General features: G+C 44.0%; 1 protein-coding gene across 3 annotated transcripts in view; it reads left to right on the forward strand.

The window, feature by feature from the left end:
* The window catches only part of LOC120051157 (voltage-dependent L-type calcium channel subunit beta-2-like), a 107796-nt gene that overhangs the window by 62543 nt on the left and 26550 nt on the right, over nucleotides 1-18703 (forward strand). For all 3 annotated transcript variants that reach the window (XM_038997866.1, XM_038997867.1, XM_038997868.1), the window contains one exon: nucleotides 2568-2687. In XM_038997866.1, coding sequence (XP_038853794.1) covers nucleotides 2568-2687 — 120 coding nt within the window. The remainder of the gene's footprint in view (nucleotides 1-2567; nucleotides 2688-18703) is intronic.

Raw genomic sequence — 18703 nt, forward strand, 5'->3', positions numbered from 1 at the left:
AGCTAGACGGGGCTAGAGGAGACTGGAGGGAGGACAGGCAGCTGCTGAGATTATCCACCGGTTCCATGGCTCATGTGGACATCGCAGCAGCAGCAGCAAAGGTAGAATAGCTGTCGCTGCAGCGTTAGGGATAGCCTTAACAGCAAAGGTATTGGCAGTCACACCTAAGGTATCCCTAACATAGGTAGCTTTATTAACAGCAAAGGTAGACATACCTGTGGAGGTCTTTTGCAGGGATAGCAGTCCGTGTACCTGTAGTCGTAGCAGGGATACGTAACAGTGGCTTAGGACACTGAATGACCGGTGTGGCTGATGAAGGCCACCTGGATTAGGCTGCTGAAAAGAGCCAAGGGAGGTCGCAACAAGAGCTCCGATGACTGTGTAAGCTGATTATTCATACATGCTTTCTTGTGTGTGTGCGTACGTGATTGTGCGTGCGTGTGTGTTTTGTGCGCCCGCGCATGTAAAAGTGTGTGTACATCATCGTATTTACCTGTGCCTACCTGTATAAGGGTCAGAGGGTGGTATTGACAGGGTGATAGAGTTGTCATGCTGCGACGGTGATGATGAGGGGTAGTGGGTTGTCTGTCACCACTGTCACAGTCCTCATCATGCACCCATTCTCTGATCCGCTGTGCTGTAACTCTCTGGGTCAGACCCTTGCCTTAGTCTGGACATGATGGAATTGGATTGAACAATGGATTGAACAACGTCAGTCACATGTAAAGGACACAGGGATACATGAGCTGGTTTGGTGTGGTTATAGGTTATAGCTGGGATGTGTCACAAATGGCACCCTATGGGGCCCTTTTCAAAAGCAGTGCACTATATAGGGAATAGGGTGCCATTTATGACACATGCCTAGTCTATAGACAATGTGATGGTGATGAGATGCAGTGTACTGTATAGAGTATTAAGAGTATTTTCAGGTAGGGTTTAACCTATGAGGGAAGAGACGGATATCGGAAGCATTAAGGATAGTGCATAAAGCATAAGCAGTGTTATTTATAGAAGGTGTCTCAGGTACAAGGCAGGAGAAGAGACGTGGATAGTTCATGAGCAGTGCCTCGTCTATTATGCAGGAGATGAATAGAAAGTGTTTAGGATGAATGTTTCAAGTGTGATAAAGTAGGATCCTCTTTGTATATGGGATGGTTGGGTTAGTTTTAATCAGCCTGGTAGAGTGTGAGGTTCATTATCATTATTATTCAAAAAGTCCTTCTGAGTCTGACAATAAACATAACAGGGCTATAAACATACTGGGCTGCCTGCGTGCATTTGTGCGTGCGCACGCGCGCACGTGTGTGTGCCAGTGTGTCCTTGTCTGTGTGTGTATATGTGTGTGAGGAAGAGAGAGAAACAGAAAGATCGTGGTCCTGAACGTGTGTACCTGTGTATGCCCATACATCTGTTTCTGTTATTTAAGTGTGTGTGTGTGTGTGTGTGTGTGTGTGTGTGTGTGTGTGTGTGTGTGTGTGTGTGTGTGTGTGTGTGTGTGTGTGTGTGTGTGTGTGTGTGTGTGCACCCAGGAGATATAGAATGTGTGTCAGGTGGTCAGGGGCTTCATGTGTGTGAGCCTGATTGTTTATATGGCTGAAGCTGCAGCCTTTACCACACACACATGCTGGGGCCCACAGTTACCAGAGGCCCGTACATCTCTCTTATAGAGCATGGGAGACAAACCCACAGCTCCAGTCAATGAAGCAAAAGATTTAGTCCTGTTACCCTGTAGCGCTACTCTTTAGTCTCTTTTTTTTCTCTCCGACCGAAGTGGTGGTGAATGAAAGGACCGACCGAAGGCTGCGTCCCAAACGGTGCCCTCTCCCCTTGATAGTGCACTACTCTTGTAGTTACTGATGTAGCCTGAGGCTTTGTGAGATGGTGGGTGTCCTGCTGCTTTCTGAGAAGCAGGGGAGTGTCCACTTGAAACACATCCACTTAGCTTTTGTGATTTCTCCCTGCCTCTCCTCCCCTGGGTTTGAATATCGTTTGATTTAGATGCGTGTGGCTGTTCACTAAGTTCACTAACTGGGCTCCGACGCTCTCTGATGATTCTTTGTACCTCTGGTTTTGGTCATTACTGTTTGCGGCCTCTTTTTTTCTAGTTGGTTGTATTTGACTGAACTGTCTTCACGAACCGTCTCCAAAGATAGGACTTGTGCTTGAATTTCAGTTAGACCTGGCATGTCTCACTGCTGAACAAGGCGGCACGGTGTGTATATGTGCTGTATGTTGATGTGTGTCCGGTGAGTGTGAGTCTGAAGAGTTGTTGACGTCTGAAAAGTGGTCCAGGGTTTCCCAAACGCGGTCCTCAAGGCCCCAAGGCGGGTACATTTTGGTTTTTAGCCGAGCACTACACAGCTGATAATCAACTAATCATCACGCTTGGATCATTTGGATCAAAACTAAGCATGCACCTCTTGGGATCCCGAGGACCGAGTTTGGGAAATGATGAGTTAGTCTGTTGTGTGATGTTGAGGTCTGAAGAGTTCGTCTGTTGGTTGAGGTCTCAAGAGTTCATCGGTTACGCAATCGCTCATTAATGTGTGCTTCTCTCTACTCTGCAGGGTTCGGCGGACTCCTACACCAGCCGTCCATCAGACTCCGATGTGTCCTTGGAGGAGGATAAGGAGGCCGTGCGACGAGAGGCAGAGCGGCAGGCTCAGGCACAGCTGGAGAAGGCCAAGGTACTGTACTGACACTCATACTGACCACTCTGTCCAGCAGTCTGCTGTGGATCTCCCTTTCTTTAGCCATACCGTCTCGTTTTCTCTCTCTCATACCCTCTCTCTCTGGATCTTGTATGGTGGATCATAACTATGCAGATGAAAAAGACCTTTTTTTTATCCGGATCGGCTTATGCTGCTTAATGAGCTTTGAGGTAGTCTCACATCACTCTCCTGGTTCCATTGGAGTTTTTACTGGTCAGGTCACATGGTCAGGGAAACTCAGGGCCCTCGGTCCACTGTCAATAACCCATCCTTGTTTGAGGGATGTTAGGGTGTCACATCAGTGCCCTATCCGGTTAGGGTAGTCTGACTCTCAGGCTAGGGAGAGGGACCTCTGGCTCTAGTATTACCATTGTGCTACATCCCAAATGGCACCCTATTCCCTACACTCTTAGAACCAAAGGTGTTATCTATAACCTAAAATAGTTATTCAGCTGTCCCCATAGGATAACCCTTTGAATAACAATTTTTGGTTCAAGGTAGAACCCTTTTGGTTCCATGTAAAACCCTTTCCACAGAGGGTTCTACCTGCAACCAACAAGGGTTCTTCTAGATCGGTTCTAGATCGGTTCTAGATGTCTGACAGATGGGTGACTTAGAGAGGACAGACTGTGTGTTCCACAACATGCTGTCTAAGCGCAACAGCTTTGTCATAGGGAACAATCAGTCCATTCTACGGTACATACAGTACAGCATAGGGTTACAAAACTACGCTAACTTTCCCAAAATTCCCAGGACGAAGCAACATGGTGGTTGAACGTTGTGTTAGACACAGAAACACAGTAGGTGTAGACTTTACCATGAAATGCTTTACCATGAACTTTACCATGAAATGCTTGTTTAGGAGCCCTTCCCAAGGATACAGAGTGGGAAAAAAATTAACATGAGGAATAAAATACACAGGAATTAAGCTATATACAGGAAGTACCAGTACCAGATTAATTTGCAGGAGTACGGGGTACAATATATCCGGTATATATGTACATAGTGGTGTAGTGGTGCCTGGAGAAGTAGGTATGCTTACATTTTGACCAACATTTTCCAAAAGGCGCCCGCTGTGAAACATTCTATGAGAAACAGTGACATACACTCTGAACAGGGATGGGCAAAAATGGCAAAATACAGTTTGAAAATACAGATACAAAATACCATTTTAAATCAATGTATCAAAATAAACTATAAAATGTTTGTATTTTGTAATGCATTTAATTAAAATAGAAAAATGCATTTGCAAGTAGCTGGCCCAAACAGCAACAACATTCTCAGTAACGGTTACAAAAAAAAACGTATTACTTGCTATTATTGTGATATGTTGTTGGTTAACTACCTTAGTTGAGCAAGATTTTCAAGCAGATTTAAGTCAAAACTGTAACTCGGCCACTCAGGAACATTCACTGTCTCCATGGTAAGCAACTCCAGTGTAGATTTGGCCTTGTGTTTTAGGTTATTGTCTTGTTGAAAAGTGAATTCATTTCCCAGTGTCTGGTGGAAAGCAGACTGAACCTGGTTTTCCTCTAGGATTTTACCTGTGCTTAGCTCCATTCCTTAATTTTTTATCCTGAAAAACTCCAGTACTTGACAATTACAGGCATACCCATAACATGATGCATTATGCTTGAAAATATGGAGAGTGGTAGTCAGTAATGTGTTGTATTGGATTTTCCCCATAACATAACAAAAAAAGATTGCTTTGCCGCATTTTTTGCAGTATTACTTTAGTGTCTTGTTGTAAACAGGATGCATGTTTTGGAATATGTTTTATTCTGTACAGATTTCCTTCTTTTCACTCTGTTAATTAGGTTAGTATTGGGGAGTAACTACAAAGTTGTTGATCCCTCCTCAGACTTTTCCTATCACAGCCGCTAAGGTCGATATCCTCGCCCCCCCGGAAATCAAATTAGCATAATATAAAAATCCCCATAAAAATCTGTCAGTTTAAGCTGGCGATACTGTATGTTGCACTTACGCATCTGCGGTGAAAGAGCTAGAGCAGTGTTTGTCAGACCATCTGCCAACTTCTGTCTTGAGTGTCCGCACAGTTACACACCCCTATGTGGAAAGGTGGGAATCTCACGAACACGCACTTATCGGTTGTTTTGCTCTAGGATGCCCACAGGCCTCACAAGACTCTTCTGAAGGTCCCCCAGTAGCAGTTGAACACATTTATGGAGTACTGTATATATGGAGACGGTTTAGCGCCAAAAATAAGGGGCTAAGTACATGTTAAAAAAAATGAAATGTTTCCTGATCTTTATTATATCTCTCAGATATAGGATAGACACTTCAGAACAAACTTCCTTTTTATTTTATGGGGGAACTATCTGTTGTTCTATGTATGGAACTTGTTATTCAATGCGTTTGTATGGTTCTAATAGCAGTAAGGCTCAAAAAAGTATTCATAAAATATATATATACTACAATTCAAAATCAAATGGCAACGTGATCCTTGGTATGACCTTCTTAAAACAATTCCATATAGCTTAGTAGAATCCCCCTCCCCCTGCTTAGACAGGGCTTACTCTTATGGGTTTTAATCTCTGTAACTGTTTTAAAGTTATTATTGGCCTCAGGGTGAAATCCCTGAGTAGTTTCCTTCCTCCCCGGAAACTGAGTTAGGAAAGTTTCTTTGTAGTGACTGGGTGTATTGATAAACCATCAAAAGTGCAATTAATAACTTCACCATGCTCATTCAATGTCTGTTTTTTTTACCCATCTACCAATAGGTGCCCTTCTTTGCGAGGCATGGGATAATCTCCCTGGTCTTTATGGATGAATCTGTGTTTGAAATTCACTGCTGGACTGAGGGACCTTACAGATAATATTATGGGTGGGGTACAGAGATGAGGTAGTCATTCAAAAATCATGTTAAACACTATTATTGCACACAGAGTGAGTTCATGCAACTTATTATGTGACTTGTTAAACACATTGTTACTCCTTAACGTATTTAGGCTCTTGCCATGACAAAGGGGTTGAATACTTATTGACTCAAGACATTTCAGCTTTTCATTTTTTATAAATGTGTCAGAATTTCAGGAAAAACATTTCGAATTTGATGTTATATGGTATTGTGTGTAGGTCAGTGACAAAAAATCCTAATATAATCTGTTTTAAATTTGGGTTGTAACACAACCAATTTGTGGAAAAAGTCAAGGGGTGTGAATACTTTCTGAAGGCACTGTATGTACAGTACCAGTCAAAAGTTTGGACACACCTACTCATTCAAGGGTTTTTCTCTTTTTTTAAAATGATTTTCTACATTGTAGAATAATATTGAAGACATCAAAACTATGAAATAACACATCATGTACAGTGGCTTGTGAAAGTATTCACCCCCATTGGCATTTTTTCTATTATGTTGCCTTACAACCTGGAATTAAAAAATTTAAAAAATGGGGGGGGGGGGGGGGGGGTTATTTACACAACATGCCTACCACTTTGAAGATGCACATATTTTTTTGTGGTGAAACAAACAAGGAATAAGACAAAAAAAATGAACTTGAGCGTGCATAACTATTAATCCCCCCTGAAGTCAATACTTTGTAGAGCCACCTTTTGCAGCAATTACAGCTGAAAGTCTCTTGGGGTAAGTCTCTAAGCTTGGCACATCGAGCCACTGGGATTGTTGCCCATTCTTCAAGGTAAAACTGCTCCAGCTCCTTCAAGTTGGATGGGTTCCGCTGGTGTACAGCAATCTTTAAGTCATACCACAGATTCTCAATTGGATTGAGGTCTGGGCTTTAACTAGGCCATTCCAAGACATGTAAATGTTTCCCCTTAAACCACGCAAGTGTTGCTTTAGTAGTATGCTTAGGGTCATTGTCCTGCTGGAAGGTGAACCTCTGTCCCAGTCTCAAATCTCTGGAAGACTGAAACAGGTTTCCCTCAAGAATTTCCCTGTATTTAGCGCCATTCATCATTCCTTCAATTCTGACCAGTTTCCCAGTCCCTGGCGATGAAAAACCTCCTCACAGCATGATGCTGCCACCAACATGCTTCACTGTGGAGATGGTGCTCTCGGGGTGATGAGAGATTTTAGGGTTTGCGCCAGACATAGCGTTTTCCTTGATGGCCAAAAGGCTAAATTTTTGTCTCATCTGACCAGAATAACTTCTTACAAATGTTTGGGGAGTCTCCCACATGCCTTTTGGCGAACACCAAACGTGTTTGCTTAAAAAAAAAAAACGATGCCTTTTATTCTGGCCACTCTTCCGTAAAGGCCAACTCTGTGGAGTATACGGCTTAAAGTGGTCCTATGGACAGATACTCCAACCTCCGCTGTGGAGCTTTGCAGCTCTTTCAAGGTTTATCTTTGGTCTCTTTGATGCCTCTCTGATTAATGCCCTCCTTTCCTGGTCCGTGAGTTTTGGTGGGCGGCCCTCTCTTGGCGGGTTTGTCGTGGTCATATTCTTTCCATTTTTTAATAATGGATTTAATGGTGCTCCGTGGGATGTTCAAAGTTTCAGATATTTTTTTATACCTCAACCCTGATCTGTACTTCTCCAAAACTTTGTCCCTGACCTGTTTGGAGAGCTCCTTGGTCTTCATGGTGCCGCTTGCTTGGTGGTGCCCCTTTCTTAGTGGTGTGGCAGACTGGGGCCTTTCAGAACAGGTATGCTGAGATCATGTGACACTTAAATAAAGTCCACCTGTGTGCAATCTAACTAATTATGTGACTTCTGAAGGTAAATGGTTGCACCAGATCTTATTTAGGGGCTTCATAGCAAGGGGGTGAATACATATACACGCACCACTTTTCCATTTTTTATTTTTTTGAATTTTATTTTTTTGAATCATTTCACTTCACCAATTTGGACTATTTTGTGTATGTCCATTACATGAAATCCATGCATCCATGCATCAAAATGGGAAAAACACCAAGGGGGATGAATACTTTTGCAATGTAGTAAGCAAAAAAGTGTTTAAAAAATCTAAATATATTTTATATTTTTCAAAGTAGCCACCCTTTGCCTTGATGACAGCTTTGTACACTCTTGGCATTCTCTCAACCAGCTTCACTTGGAATGCTTTTCAACAGTTTTGAAGGAGTTCCCACATAAGGAGTTAAGGAGTTCCCAGCACTTGTTGGCTGTTTTTCCTTCACTCTGCGGTCCAACTCATTCCAAACCATCTTAATTGGGTTGAGGTCGGGTGATTGTGGAGGCCAGGTCATTTGATGCAGCACTACATCACTCTCCTTCTTGGTCAAATAGCCCTTACACAGCCTGGAGGTGTGTTGGGTCATTGTCCGGTTGAAATACAAATGATAGCCCCACTAAGCACAAACAAGATGGGATGGCGTATCGCTGCAGAATGCTGTGGTAGCCATGCTGGTGTGCCTTGAAATCAAAATAAATCACTGAAAGTGTCACCAGCAAAGCACCCCCCCACCACCACCATCACACCTCCTCCTCCATGCTTCACCGTGGGAACCACACATGCGGAGATCTACCGTTCACTTACTCTGAGTCTCATAAAGACACGGCCGTTGGAACCAAAAATCGGACTAATCAGACCAAAGGACAGATCTCCACCGGTCTAATGTCCATTGCTTGTGTTTTTTGGCCCAAGCAAGTCTCATCTTTTTATTGGTGTCCTTTAGTAGTGTTTTCTTTTGCAGCAATTTGACCATGAAGGCCTGATTCATGCAGACTACTCTGAACAGTTGATGTTGAGATGTGTCTGTTACTTGAACTCTTTGAAGCATTTATTTGGGCTGCAATTTCTGAGGCTGGTAACTCTAATTAACTTATCCTCTGCAGCAGAGGTAACTCCGGGTCTTCCTTTCCTGTATCGGTCCTCATGAGAGTCAGTTTCCCCATAGCGCTTGATGGTTTTTGCGACTGCACTTGGAAAAACTTTCAAAGTTCTTGACATTTTCTGAATTGACTGACCTTCAAGTCTTAAAGTAATGATGGACTGTCATTTCTCTTTGCTTATTTTAGCTGTTCTTGCCATAATATGGACTTGGTCTTTTGCCAAATACGGCAATCTTCTGTATACCACCCCTATCATGTCACAACACAACTGATTGGCTCAAACGCATTAAGAAGGAAAGAAATTGCACAATTGAACTTTTAACAAGGCACACCTGTTAATTAAAACTACCTCATGAAGCTGGTTGAGAGAATGCCAAGAGTGTGCAAAGCTGTCAAGGCAAAGGGTGGCTACTTTAAAGAATCTCAAATATAATATTTAACACTTTTTGGGTGGTTACATGATTCCATATGTTTTATTTCATCGTTTTGATGTCTTCACTATTATTCTACAATGTAGAAAATAGTAAATATACAGAAAAACCCTGGAATGAGTAGGTGTGTCCAAACTTTTGACTTTTATTGTATTGAATGTGAGTGTGTGGGTTTTATGTGAGAGTGTCAATGTAGGACTAAGATTGAATCCTACTACACCGGCTCTGAAGCTCGTCGGATGTGGCAGGGCTTGAAAATATTACGGACTAAAAGGAAACCCAGCCGCAAGCTACCAGACGAGCTAAATGCCTTTTCTGCTCACTTCAAGGCAAGCAACACTGAAGCATGCATGAGAGCACCAGCTGTTCCGGATGACTGTGTGATCATGCTCTCCGTAGCCGATGTGAGGAAGACCTTTAACCTCACTAGGGTATGTAGGACGGTAGCGTCCCACCTCGTCAACAGCTAGTGAAACTGCAGGGCGCCAAATTCAAAACAACAGAAATCCCATAATTAAAATTCCTCAAACATACATGTATTTTACACCATTTTTAAGATACACTTGTTGTAAATCCAGCCACAGTGTCCGATTTCAAAAAGGCTTTACGACGAAAGCAAACCAAACGATTATGTTAGGTCAGAGCCAAGTCACAGAAAAACACAGCCATTTTTCCAGCCAAAGAGAGGAGTCACAAAAAGCAGAAATATAGGTAAAATTAATCACTAACCTTTGATGTTCCTCATCAGATGACACTCATAGGACTTCATGTTACACAATACATGTATGTTTTGTTCGGTAAAGTTCATATTTATATCCAAAAATCAGATTTTACATTGGCGCGTTATGTTCAGTAGTTCCAAAACATCCGGTGATTTTGCAGAGAGCCACACAATTTACAGAAATACTCATAATAAACAAAAGATACAAGTGTTATTCACAGATTTAAAGATATACTTCTCCTTAATGCAACCGCTGTGTCAGATTTTTAAAAAAAAAGTTTACGGAAAAAGCAAACAATGCAATAACCCAAAGAGATATCCGCCATGTTGGTGTCAATAGAAGTCAGAAATAGCATTATAAATATTCACTTAACTTTGATGATCTTCATCAGAATGCACTCCCAGGAATCCCAGTTCCACAATAAATGTTTGTTTTGTTCGATAATGTTCATCATTTATGTCCAAAAACCTCCTTGTTGTTCGCGCGTTTTGTCCAGTAATCCGAATGCAGAAGGCGTGTGCACTAATTCGAGGACGAAAAGTCAAAAAAAGTACAATAAAAGTTAGTAGAAACATGCCAAACGATGTTTAAATTCAATCCTCCGGTTGTTTTTGTCATAAATAATCAATAATATTTCAACCGGACAAAAGCTTCGTCAATAGGAAAGGAGAAACAAGAAAGGTGTGTTCAGGATCAGGGCGCATGGCTGATGAATAGAAATTTCCACTGTTCACTGATTGAAAGTGGTGTATCTCCCTCATTTTTCAGAGTAAAACCCTGAAACAATGCCTAAAGACTGGTCACATGTAGAGGAAGGCACAGAGCTCATGAACTTGGTCCTAAATCTTAGTATGGTGGATAGGCTTTCAATGGAAAAACAGCCTTTCAAAATAATAGTACTTCCTGGTTGGATTTTCCTCGGGTTTTCGCCTGCTATATCAGTTCTGTTATACTCACGGACATTATTTTAACAGTTTTGGAAACTTTAGAGGGTTTTCTATCCAACTCTACTAATTATATGCATATCCCATCTTCTGGGACTGAGTAGCAGACAGTTTAATTTGGGCACGCTTTTCATCCAAAATTCCGAATGCTGCCCCCTTACCCTAGTGAAGTTAAACAGGTCAACATTCACAAAGATGTGGGGCCAGATGTATTACCAGATCGTGTACTCAAAGCATGCGCTGACTAACTGGCAAATGTCTTCACTGACATTTTCAACCTCTCCATGACGGAGTCTGTAATACCTACATGTTTCAAACAGACCACCATAGTCCCTGTGGCCAAGAAAGCGAAGGTAACCTGCCTAAATTATTACCGCCCCATAGCACTCATGTCGGTAGCCATGAAGTGCTTTGAAACCCTAGACCCACTCCAATTCGCATACTGCCCAAACAGATCCTCAGAAGATGCAATCTCAATCGCACTCCATTCTGCCCTTTCCCACCTGGACAAAAGGAGCACCTATGTGAGAATGCTGTTCATTGACTACAGCTCAGCGTTCAACACATAGTGCCCACAAAGCTCATCACTAAACTAAGGAACCTGGGACTAAACACCTCCCTCTACAACTGGATCCTGGACATCCTGACGGGCCGCCCCCAGGTGGTCAGGGTAGGCAACAACAACACATCTGCCACGCTGATCCTCAATACTGGGGCCCCTCAGAGGTGCGTGTTTAGTCCCCTCCTGTACTACCTGTTTACCCACGACACCATCATTAAGTTTGCTGACGACACAACACTGGTAGACCTGATCACCGACAACGATGAGACAGCCTGTATAGAGGCGGTCAGAGACCTGGCAGTGTGGACAACAACCTCTCCCTCAAATTGAGCAAGACAAAGGAGCTGATTGTGGACTATAGGAAAAGGAGGGTTGAACAGGCGGGTCGAGTGTCCACATCACCAACAAACTATCATGGTCCAAACACACCAAGACAGTTGTGAAGAGGGCACAACAACACTTTTTCCCCGTCAGGAGACTGAAAAGATTTGGCATGGATTCCCAGCTGCACCATCGAGAGCATCCTGACCGGTTGCATCACCGCCTGGTATGGCAACTGCTCGGCATCTGACCATAAGGCACTACAGAGGGTAGTGCATACGGCCCAGTACATCACTGGGGCCAAGCTTCCTGACATCCAGGACCTATATACTAGGCTTTGTCAGAGCAAGGCCCAAAAAATTGTCAAAGACCCCAGTCACACAAGTTATAGACTTTTTTTTCTGCTACCTCACTGCAAGTGGTACCGGAGCGCCATGTCTAGGACCAAGAGGCCCCTTAACAGCTTCTACCCCAAGCCGTAAGTCGGCTGAATAATTAATCAAATGGCCACCCAGACTATTTACATTGACCCCCCCCCCTTTTTTTTTTACACTGCTAATACTCGCTGTTTATTATCTATGCATAGTCACTTTACAAATGACCTCGACTAACCTGTACCCCAGCACATTGACCCAGCACATTGACTCGGTACCGGTACCCCCTGTATTTAGCCTCGTTATTGTTATGTAATTTTTTTGTGTTTCTTTTTGATTATAATTTTTTTAATTTTCACTTCAGTTTATTTAGTAAATATTTTCTTAACTCTATTTCTTGAACTGCATCGTTGGTTAAGGGCTAGTAAGTAAGCATTTCACAGTAACACCTGTTGTATTCGGCGCATGTGACAAATAACATTTGATTTGATTTAGTGTGTGCGAATAAGTGTGTATATAGTCTATATATAGTCTTGTGATTGTGCATAGAGTCAATGCAAGATGGGGTCAATGCAGATAGTCCGGGTAACCATTTAATTAACTATTTAACAGTGTTATGGCTTTTGTATTTCATTTTTTTATGGCTTGCTTACGTTCCAAATGGCAACCTATTCCCTTTAGTGCACTTGACCAGACCCCAATAGGGCACATATACTCTATTACCTCTGTACAGTAAGTGTTTACTGTATATAACGTATTAACGGTGCGCTAGGCACGTGCTTGTGAATTACCGTCTTATAAACCATTACTGTCACTGAGATTGCACTTCCCCTGACCCGAGCCCTCTCTCTCTTCTCTCTTTCTCTCTTCTCTCTCTCTCTCTTCGGCGAGATGCCAGATCATTGAGCAGCTATTTTTACAGCTCGTCTATCATGTAAAGTGGCTGGGGTAATCCATGCCAGGTTATCTGCTAGCGACTTATCTTTTTAATTAGTGAGCAAGAAGGGGCTCTCTCTGTGAAACATCCGGCTATATGCTGGCCTGATTGCCTCTTTACATGCAGACCGACCAGGGCTACATCACAAATGGCACCCTATTCCCTCAGTAGTGTACTTTTTTTTTTACCAGAGCCCTACACTCTTAGAAAATAGGTTTCCAAAAGGGTCCTTCAGCTGTCACCATAGGAGAACCCTTTTTGGTTCCAGGTAGACCCCTTTTTGGTTCCATGTCAAACCCTCTGTGGAAATGGTTCTACCTGGAACCAAAAGGGGTTCTACCTGGAATCAACAAGGGTTCTTCAAAGGGTTCTCTTATTGGGGACAGACGAAGAACCCTTTTTGGTTCTAGATAGCACTTTTTCTCTAAGAGTGTAGAGTACCCTATGGGCCCTGGTCAAAAGTAGTGCACTACACAGACAGGTTGGCTGACAACATCACGAAAATGAACGTTCAGAAATCTAGCAGCATTGACAAGAAGCTGCCATGTGGCTCAAATTCTAATTTGCTAATATGGCTCAAATTCGCTAGCTAGCTAACCAACAAGTGTAATGATGTATTTGAGAGACAACAAGTGCTCATTGTGCAATTGTATTTATACTGAACAAAAATATAAACGCAACATGCAACCATTTCAAAGTTGACCTATTCTATTAGTCAGCTTGTTGTTCTGTGCGAGAAAGAATAACTTTAAAAAGCATTGAGTCAGATGCAACAGATCAGAACGTTTAGCTTAAAATGTTGATAAACTATTAGTCCTTCACATTATAGCTGCGTAGCAATGCGCTCACGGCAGTAGGCTACGCGCGAACGTTCGTTCCATAATATAATTAGCGGAACACACAGTTGTCAAAAGCGCACTGCACATGCGAGCGGTTTCATGTGACAGAGATCAAATTTACTTTAGAAATGTAGAAATAGGGGAGATCTAAAGATGCAACAACTAGAATGAGTTGCACATATGACTAGGATTGTGCCTTAGGCTACTGGACAATAAAATAAAGTTGATTTGAAAACCAATAGAACATCAGAGAAATAGGCTACTGGCTTCAATGTCATATGAAACCCTGGTGCGTGCTTGCGTGTGTGTGTGTGTGTGTGTGTGTGTGTGTGTGTGTGTGTGTGTGTGTGTGTGTGTGTGTGTGTGTGTGTGTGTGTGTGTGTGTGTGTGTGTGTGTGTGTGTGTGTGTGTGTGTGTGTGTGTGTGCGCGTCTTTGTTTGTTTGTGTTTAGTCGTAGCCCAGATCTGGGCAGTACACGCGAGGCGAGCCAGAGTTAAATGGAGATAGGCTGTGTCTCCCTGAGGCCACTGGTCTCTCACATCAGTATCCCCTTACGGGCCCTTGAGCCCCTCTGTCTGACCGCACAGTTTTAATCAACTCTACAGGCTTCTCCTCCTATGGCAGTGTCTCCTAGCCCAAATCACACTCACCACTGACAACAAACTAGCACTGTCTGCCCTCCTTTCCTCTATCACCTCAGAGCAATACCAAGGAGTCCGAGATACACTGGAGTTAACAAAACAGAGAAAAACAGCGAGAGAGAGAGTGACAGAGGGGAAGAGAGATATATACAGTAGATATAGATAGAGAGGGGGGAGAGAGAAAAGAGAAAGGGCTCTGGTTAAAAGTAGTGTACTATATAGGGAATAGAATTCCATTTCAGACACAACCCCAGATTCAAACCAAGACAGACCTCTCGTTTCCCCTGTAAAAATAGCCTCAACAATCAATCACTGTCACCCAATTATGTTCGATATGAATGTAAAATATTCAAATGTCTGGACTTTAGAGAGCTGTCCTCATTATCTATTTCATTATGCATGGGCAGTGCTGAAATGGCCATATGGCTCTGCTCATTTATAGAATAAAAAATCTCCGGCTGGATTGATGAAGGTTAAGGGGACCTTACCACAGCGCATAAAAACACATTTTACGGGCTCGCACTTCAGAGCTAGCACACTGTTCTCACTCTGCTCGCAATAAGGCTTTACATTTGACTTCGGAACAATCCGGAACATTTCCTCGAGGTGAAACAATACGAGAATCTTGATTTATGGTCCTAGATCCACTGTGGCCTGCTAATGCAAGGACGATGCCAGATTACAAATGACAAGGCAGGCAACACGCAGGGCAGGCATCTTATAATGATGGCAGTACCGTTAGAGAGAAGGCTTCAGGATATTAGTTAATGAAATATGCACAAACTTTAGTGATATTAAGAGAGAGAAAGAGAGGGGAGTGTTGGAGAGGACCCTGTGGTGTTATTTGGCCATCAACCACATTTCTTTCTCTAGCTCACCCCTCACACTCTCTTTCTCTTATGTCAGCCGTTTCTCTATTCTATTCTCTCTCTCCTTTCTTTCTCTTCCCCTCCTCTTTCTCACATTCCCCTCACTCTCTTCTCCAGCCCCTCACTCTCTTACCGGCCTTTCCTCCCTCTCCTATTCTATCCCTCTCTCTATCCCCCTCTCTCATTCTCACCTCTCCCCCTTATGTCATGACCACCTTCCTCCGATGACCACTCAAGCCACAAACTTTCCCGACCCTATCATGAAGGATGTTGTTGTTGTTGTTTTACATTTTAAAAAGTGCTTTGAGATTCTTTATATCATGAATAAAGCTATAAAAGGTGAATAAATTCGGAATTATAATTGTACTTATTTTCTTGCTGCGGTCAATACTGCATGCCTAATGAAGGCCTGCCTGTGCTACGTACAGATGAGGAGAGGAACAGTGGAATGGACAGAAGAGGAGAGAAAGACGGGGATGGACAGAAGAGGAGAGATGAGGCGAGGAAGAGGGGGATGGACAAGAGATGAGCGATGAGGAGAGGAAGAGAGGATGGACAGGAGAGGAGGGAAGGGGGGGGTGGACAGGAAGGAAGAGGGGGATGGACAGGAGAGGAGCGATGAGGAGAGGAAGAGGGGGATGGACAGGAGAGGAGGGAAGGGGGGGTGGACAGGAAGGAAGAGGGGGATGGACAGGAGAGGAGGGAAGAGGGGGGTGGACAGGAAGGAAGAGGGGGATGGACAGGAGAGGAGGGAAGAGGGGGATAGACAGGAGAGGAGCGATGAGAAGAGGAAGAGGGGGATGGACAGGAGAGGAGGGAAAGGGGGGGTGGACAGGAGAGGAGGGAAGGGGGGGTGGACAGGAAGGAAGAGGGGGATGGACAGGAGAGGAGGGAAGAGGGGGATGGACAGGAGAGAAGGGAAGGGGGGTGGACAGGAAGGAAGAGGGGGATGGACAGGAGAGGAGGGAAGAGGGGGATAGACAGGAGAGGAGGGAAGAGGGGGATGGACAGGAGAGGAGGGAAGAGGGGGATAGACAGGAGAGGAGCGATGAGGAGAGGAAGAGGGGGATGGACAGGAGAGGAGGGAAGGGGGGTGGACAGGAAGGAAGAGGGGGATGGACAGGAGAGGAGGGAAGAGGGGGATGGACAGGAGAGGAGCGATGAGGAGAGGAAGAGGGGGAAGGACAGGAGAGGAGGGAAGGGGGGTGGACAGGAAGGAAGAGGGGGATGGACAGGAGAGGAGGGAAGAGGGGGATGGACAGGAGAGGAGCGATGAGGAGAGGAACAGGGGGATGGACAGGAGAGGAGGGAAGGGGGGGGTGGACAGGAGAGGAGAACAACACGGCGCCACAGTGTACAGCGCCTGTCACCTGGGATAATCCATGGTGGCATCTGAGGTCAGGAGAGTGTGTACACAGATGCACACTGGTGTGAAATAGCATTAACCACTGTGAAACAGCATTAATACTCCAGCATGGGCTACTGACGTCACAGACCATGGCATTGATCACTGAGAGACTGGAGAGAGACGAGCAGTGGAGCATGAGAAAGGTAGTCCCAGTCCCCCCAGACCACACAGGCACATACTACCTGGCTGTGTTCTAAATTGGTACTCTATTTGTTTCATAGGACACTACTTTTCATCAGGGCCCATAGGGCTCTGGTCAAAAAGTAGTGCATTATGTAGGGGATAGGGTGCCATTTGGGACACTGCCTCTGACGGAACATAACACCTTAGCACGGGAACCGTGTGGCTTTAAACAGACTCAACCAAGGACACAATGTCCTCTGTGTGTCATGTACTAGTGCTGTACACACTCAGGCGCAGTACATTTACTCCATTGACATTGACCAACACACATACACATACAACCATTCATTCCTTTCCTGGGATGTGCTGTACTCTCCTGCCAAGCTTATTTAGAGAGGATTATAAATTATGTGTATTTATCTTGTTTTCTTTAGAGGTTTATCATTGTCGCTTTGCACCGGGTTTCATATTTTTATAAAGCATTATCTGACATTGAAGGACATCAGGAATGAATGAGAATAAATGGCATCCTGTTTGCTCTTCGCCTGAGAATGGTACATTGCGTGGCCATCATTCTAATGGGGCTCATTAGATAGGTGAAGGCTGAAGGTGACTGGGAAGAATTACGCTCCCTACTCTAAGTGTTCTTTATGCCCCCTTTTCCTTGGAGGACGATTCTTACCTAACAGTTGTTGCCACATCTATGGGTTTGTATACTGTATAGGCTTAGTGCTTTACAAGGCCATTTGTATGGTTTCTCACTGGGAGCGGAAATGTGCCTGGGCAATAAACACCAGCAAATGTCTTTCCTTGAGGTCCCCATTATTAGCCAAATAATGAGCATTCTGTGCAAAACCCCCAATTTAGACCAGCCCACTGGGCTAAAGATGGACCGGCCCATCTGGCATTCACCCAAACTGCCGTATGGCCAGTCAATTTTTGCTTTAATGTTCGTTTGTCGTTTTTATAGCATTTTTCAAGGGTTTTCATTGGGTTTATGCTACATGGATATTTGATGTATTTTTTGCTAGTGGTAAGCTAAGCCAGCCATGTCGCATTCCAGCTTCCCTTTCTCTGTCATCTACAGGTAAACGTTTAGCAAAGGGCCAGGGGAGATTACTATGGGTTGTGTCACTGTGCATTTGGCTTGGCTCTCCATCGGCCACCAGCGACAGAGGAGCTTGTCACGCTCTCACAGGCAGAGGAAATGTAATCCGGATAGGGCCATGTCCATGTCACCAACTGCCGCTACCACAGACAAACTCAGCTCAGATTACTATCATGTCCAATAACATTTGATGTAATTCCCTTCTAAACGATTCTATCTTAAAAATGGATATTCTTACGGCCACAATCAGGTTACGGTTTGGAGTCTGTGTAGGTTTTTTCTCCTGTCTATTTTCTCTAGTCAGTGACCTATTTTTTTAAGTCTTTATTGTTTAAATCCCTTTTCACAGAAAATGTAATGCCTTGCTACGGTGGGGGGGGGGTTGTACGACATGTTGCTCCCTCCTGTCTCGTCAAAAAATATTGTGGAATTTGCGTTATCTTGCATTGAATCGATCTGTCTGTGTCATAAAGCGGTTATATCAGGCCCTAGGAGGGAATGCTGTTTATTACATTTGTTTTATTCAGATAGACTGGGTTATGTCCCAAACCACACCCTATTCCCTATATTGTAGCGCACTACTTTTGACCCTATGGGCCCCTGATCAAAATTTGTGCACTTGACAGGGAATAGGGTGTCTTCCCCTGTCGTCTCCCTACTCTGTCTCCCTGCTTTAGGGTACATCAGTGGTTCCCAACCAGGGGTACTTGGCCTATCCACAAGGGGTACTTGGGAAGACTCTTGAGACCATAGGCCTACTGGCATCACAATCATCAAACCATCATCTGGCATCACCATCATCTGGCATCATCTAACTCAGTTTAGGAGGGAGTCCTGCTCTAGGATATGACAATGTCGCCCTGTCCTTTGTTTTGTGTTGAGTAACCCAAGTACGCCCAGAAGGCTAGGTCTACTGAGTAGCCTAGGACTACCATG

Source organism: Salvelinus namaycush, chromosome 7, assembly GCF_016432855.1.
Source record: "Salvelinus namaycush isolate Seneca chromosome 7, SaNama_1.0, whole genome shotgun sequence".
Classification (NCBI taxonomy): Eukaryota; Metazoa; Chordata; class Actinopteri; order Salmoniformes; family Salmonidae; genus Salvelinus; species Salvelinus namaycush.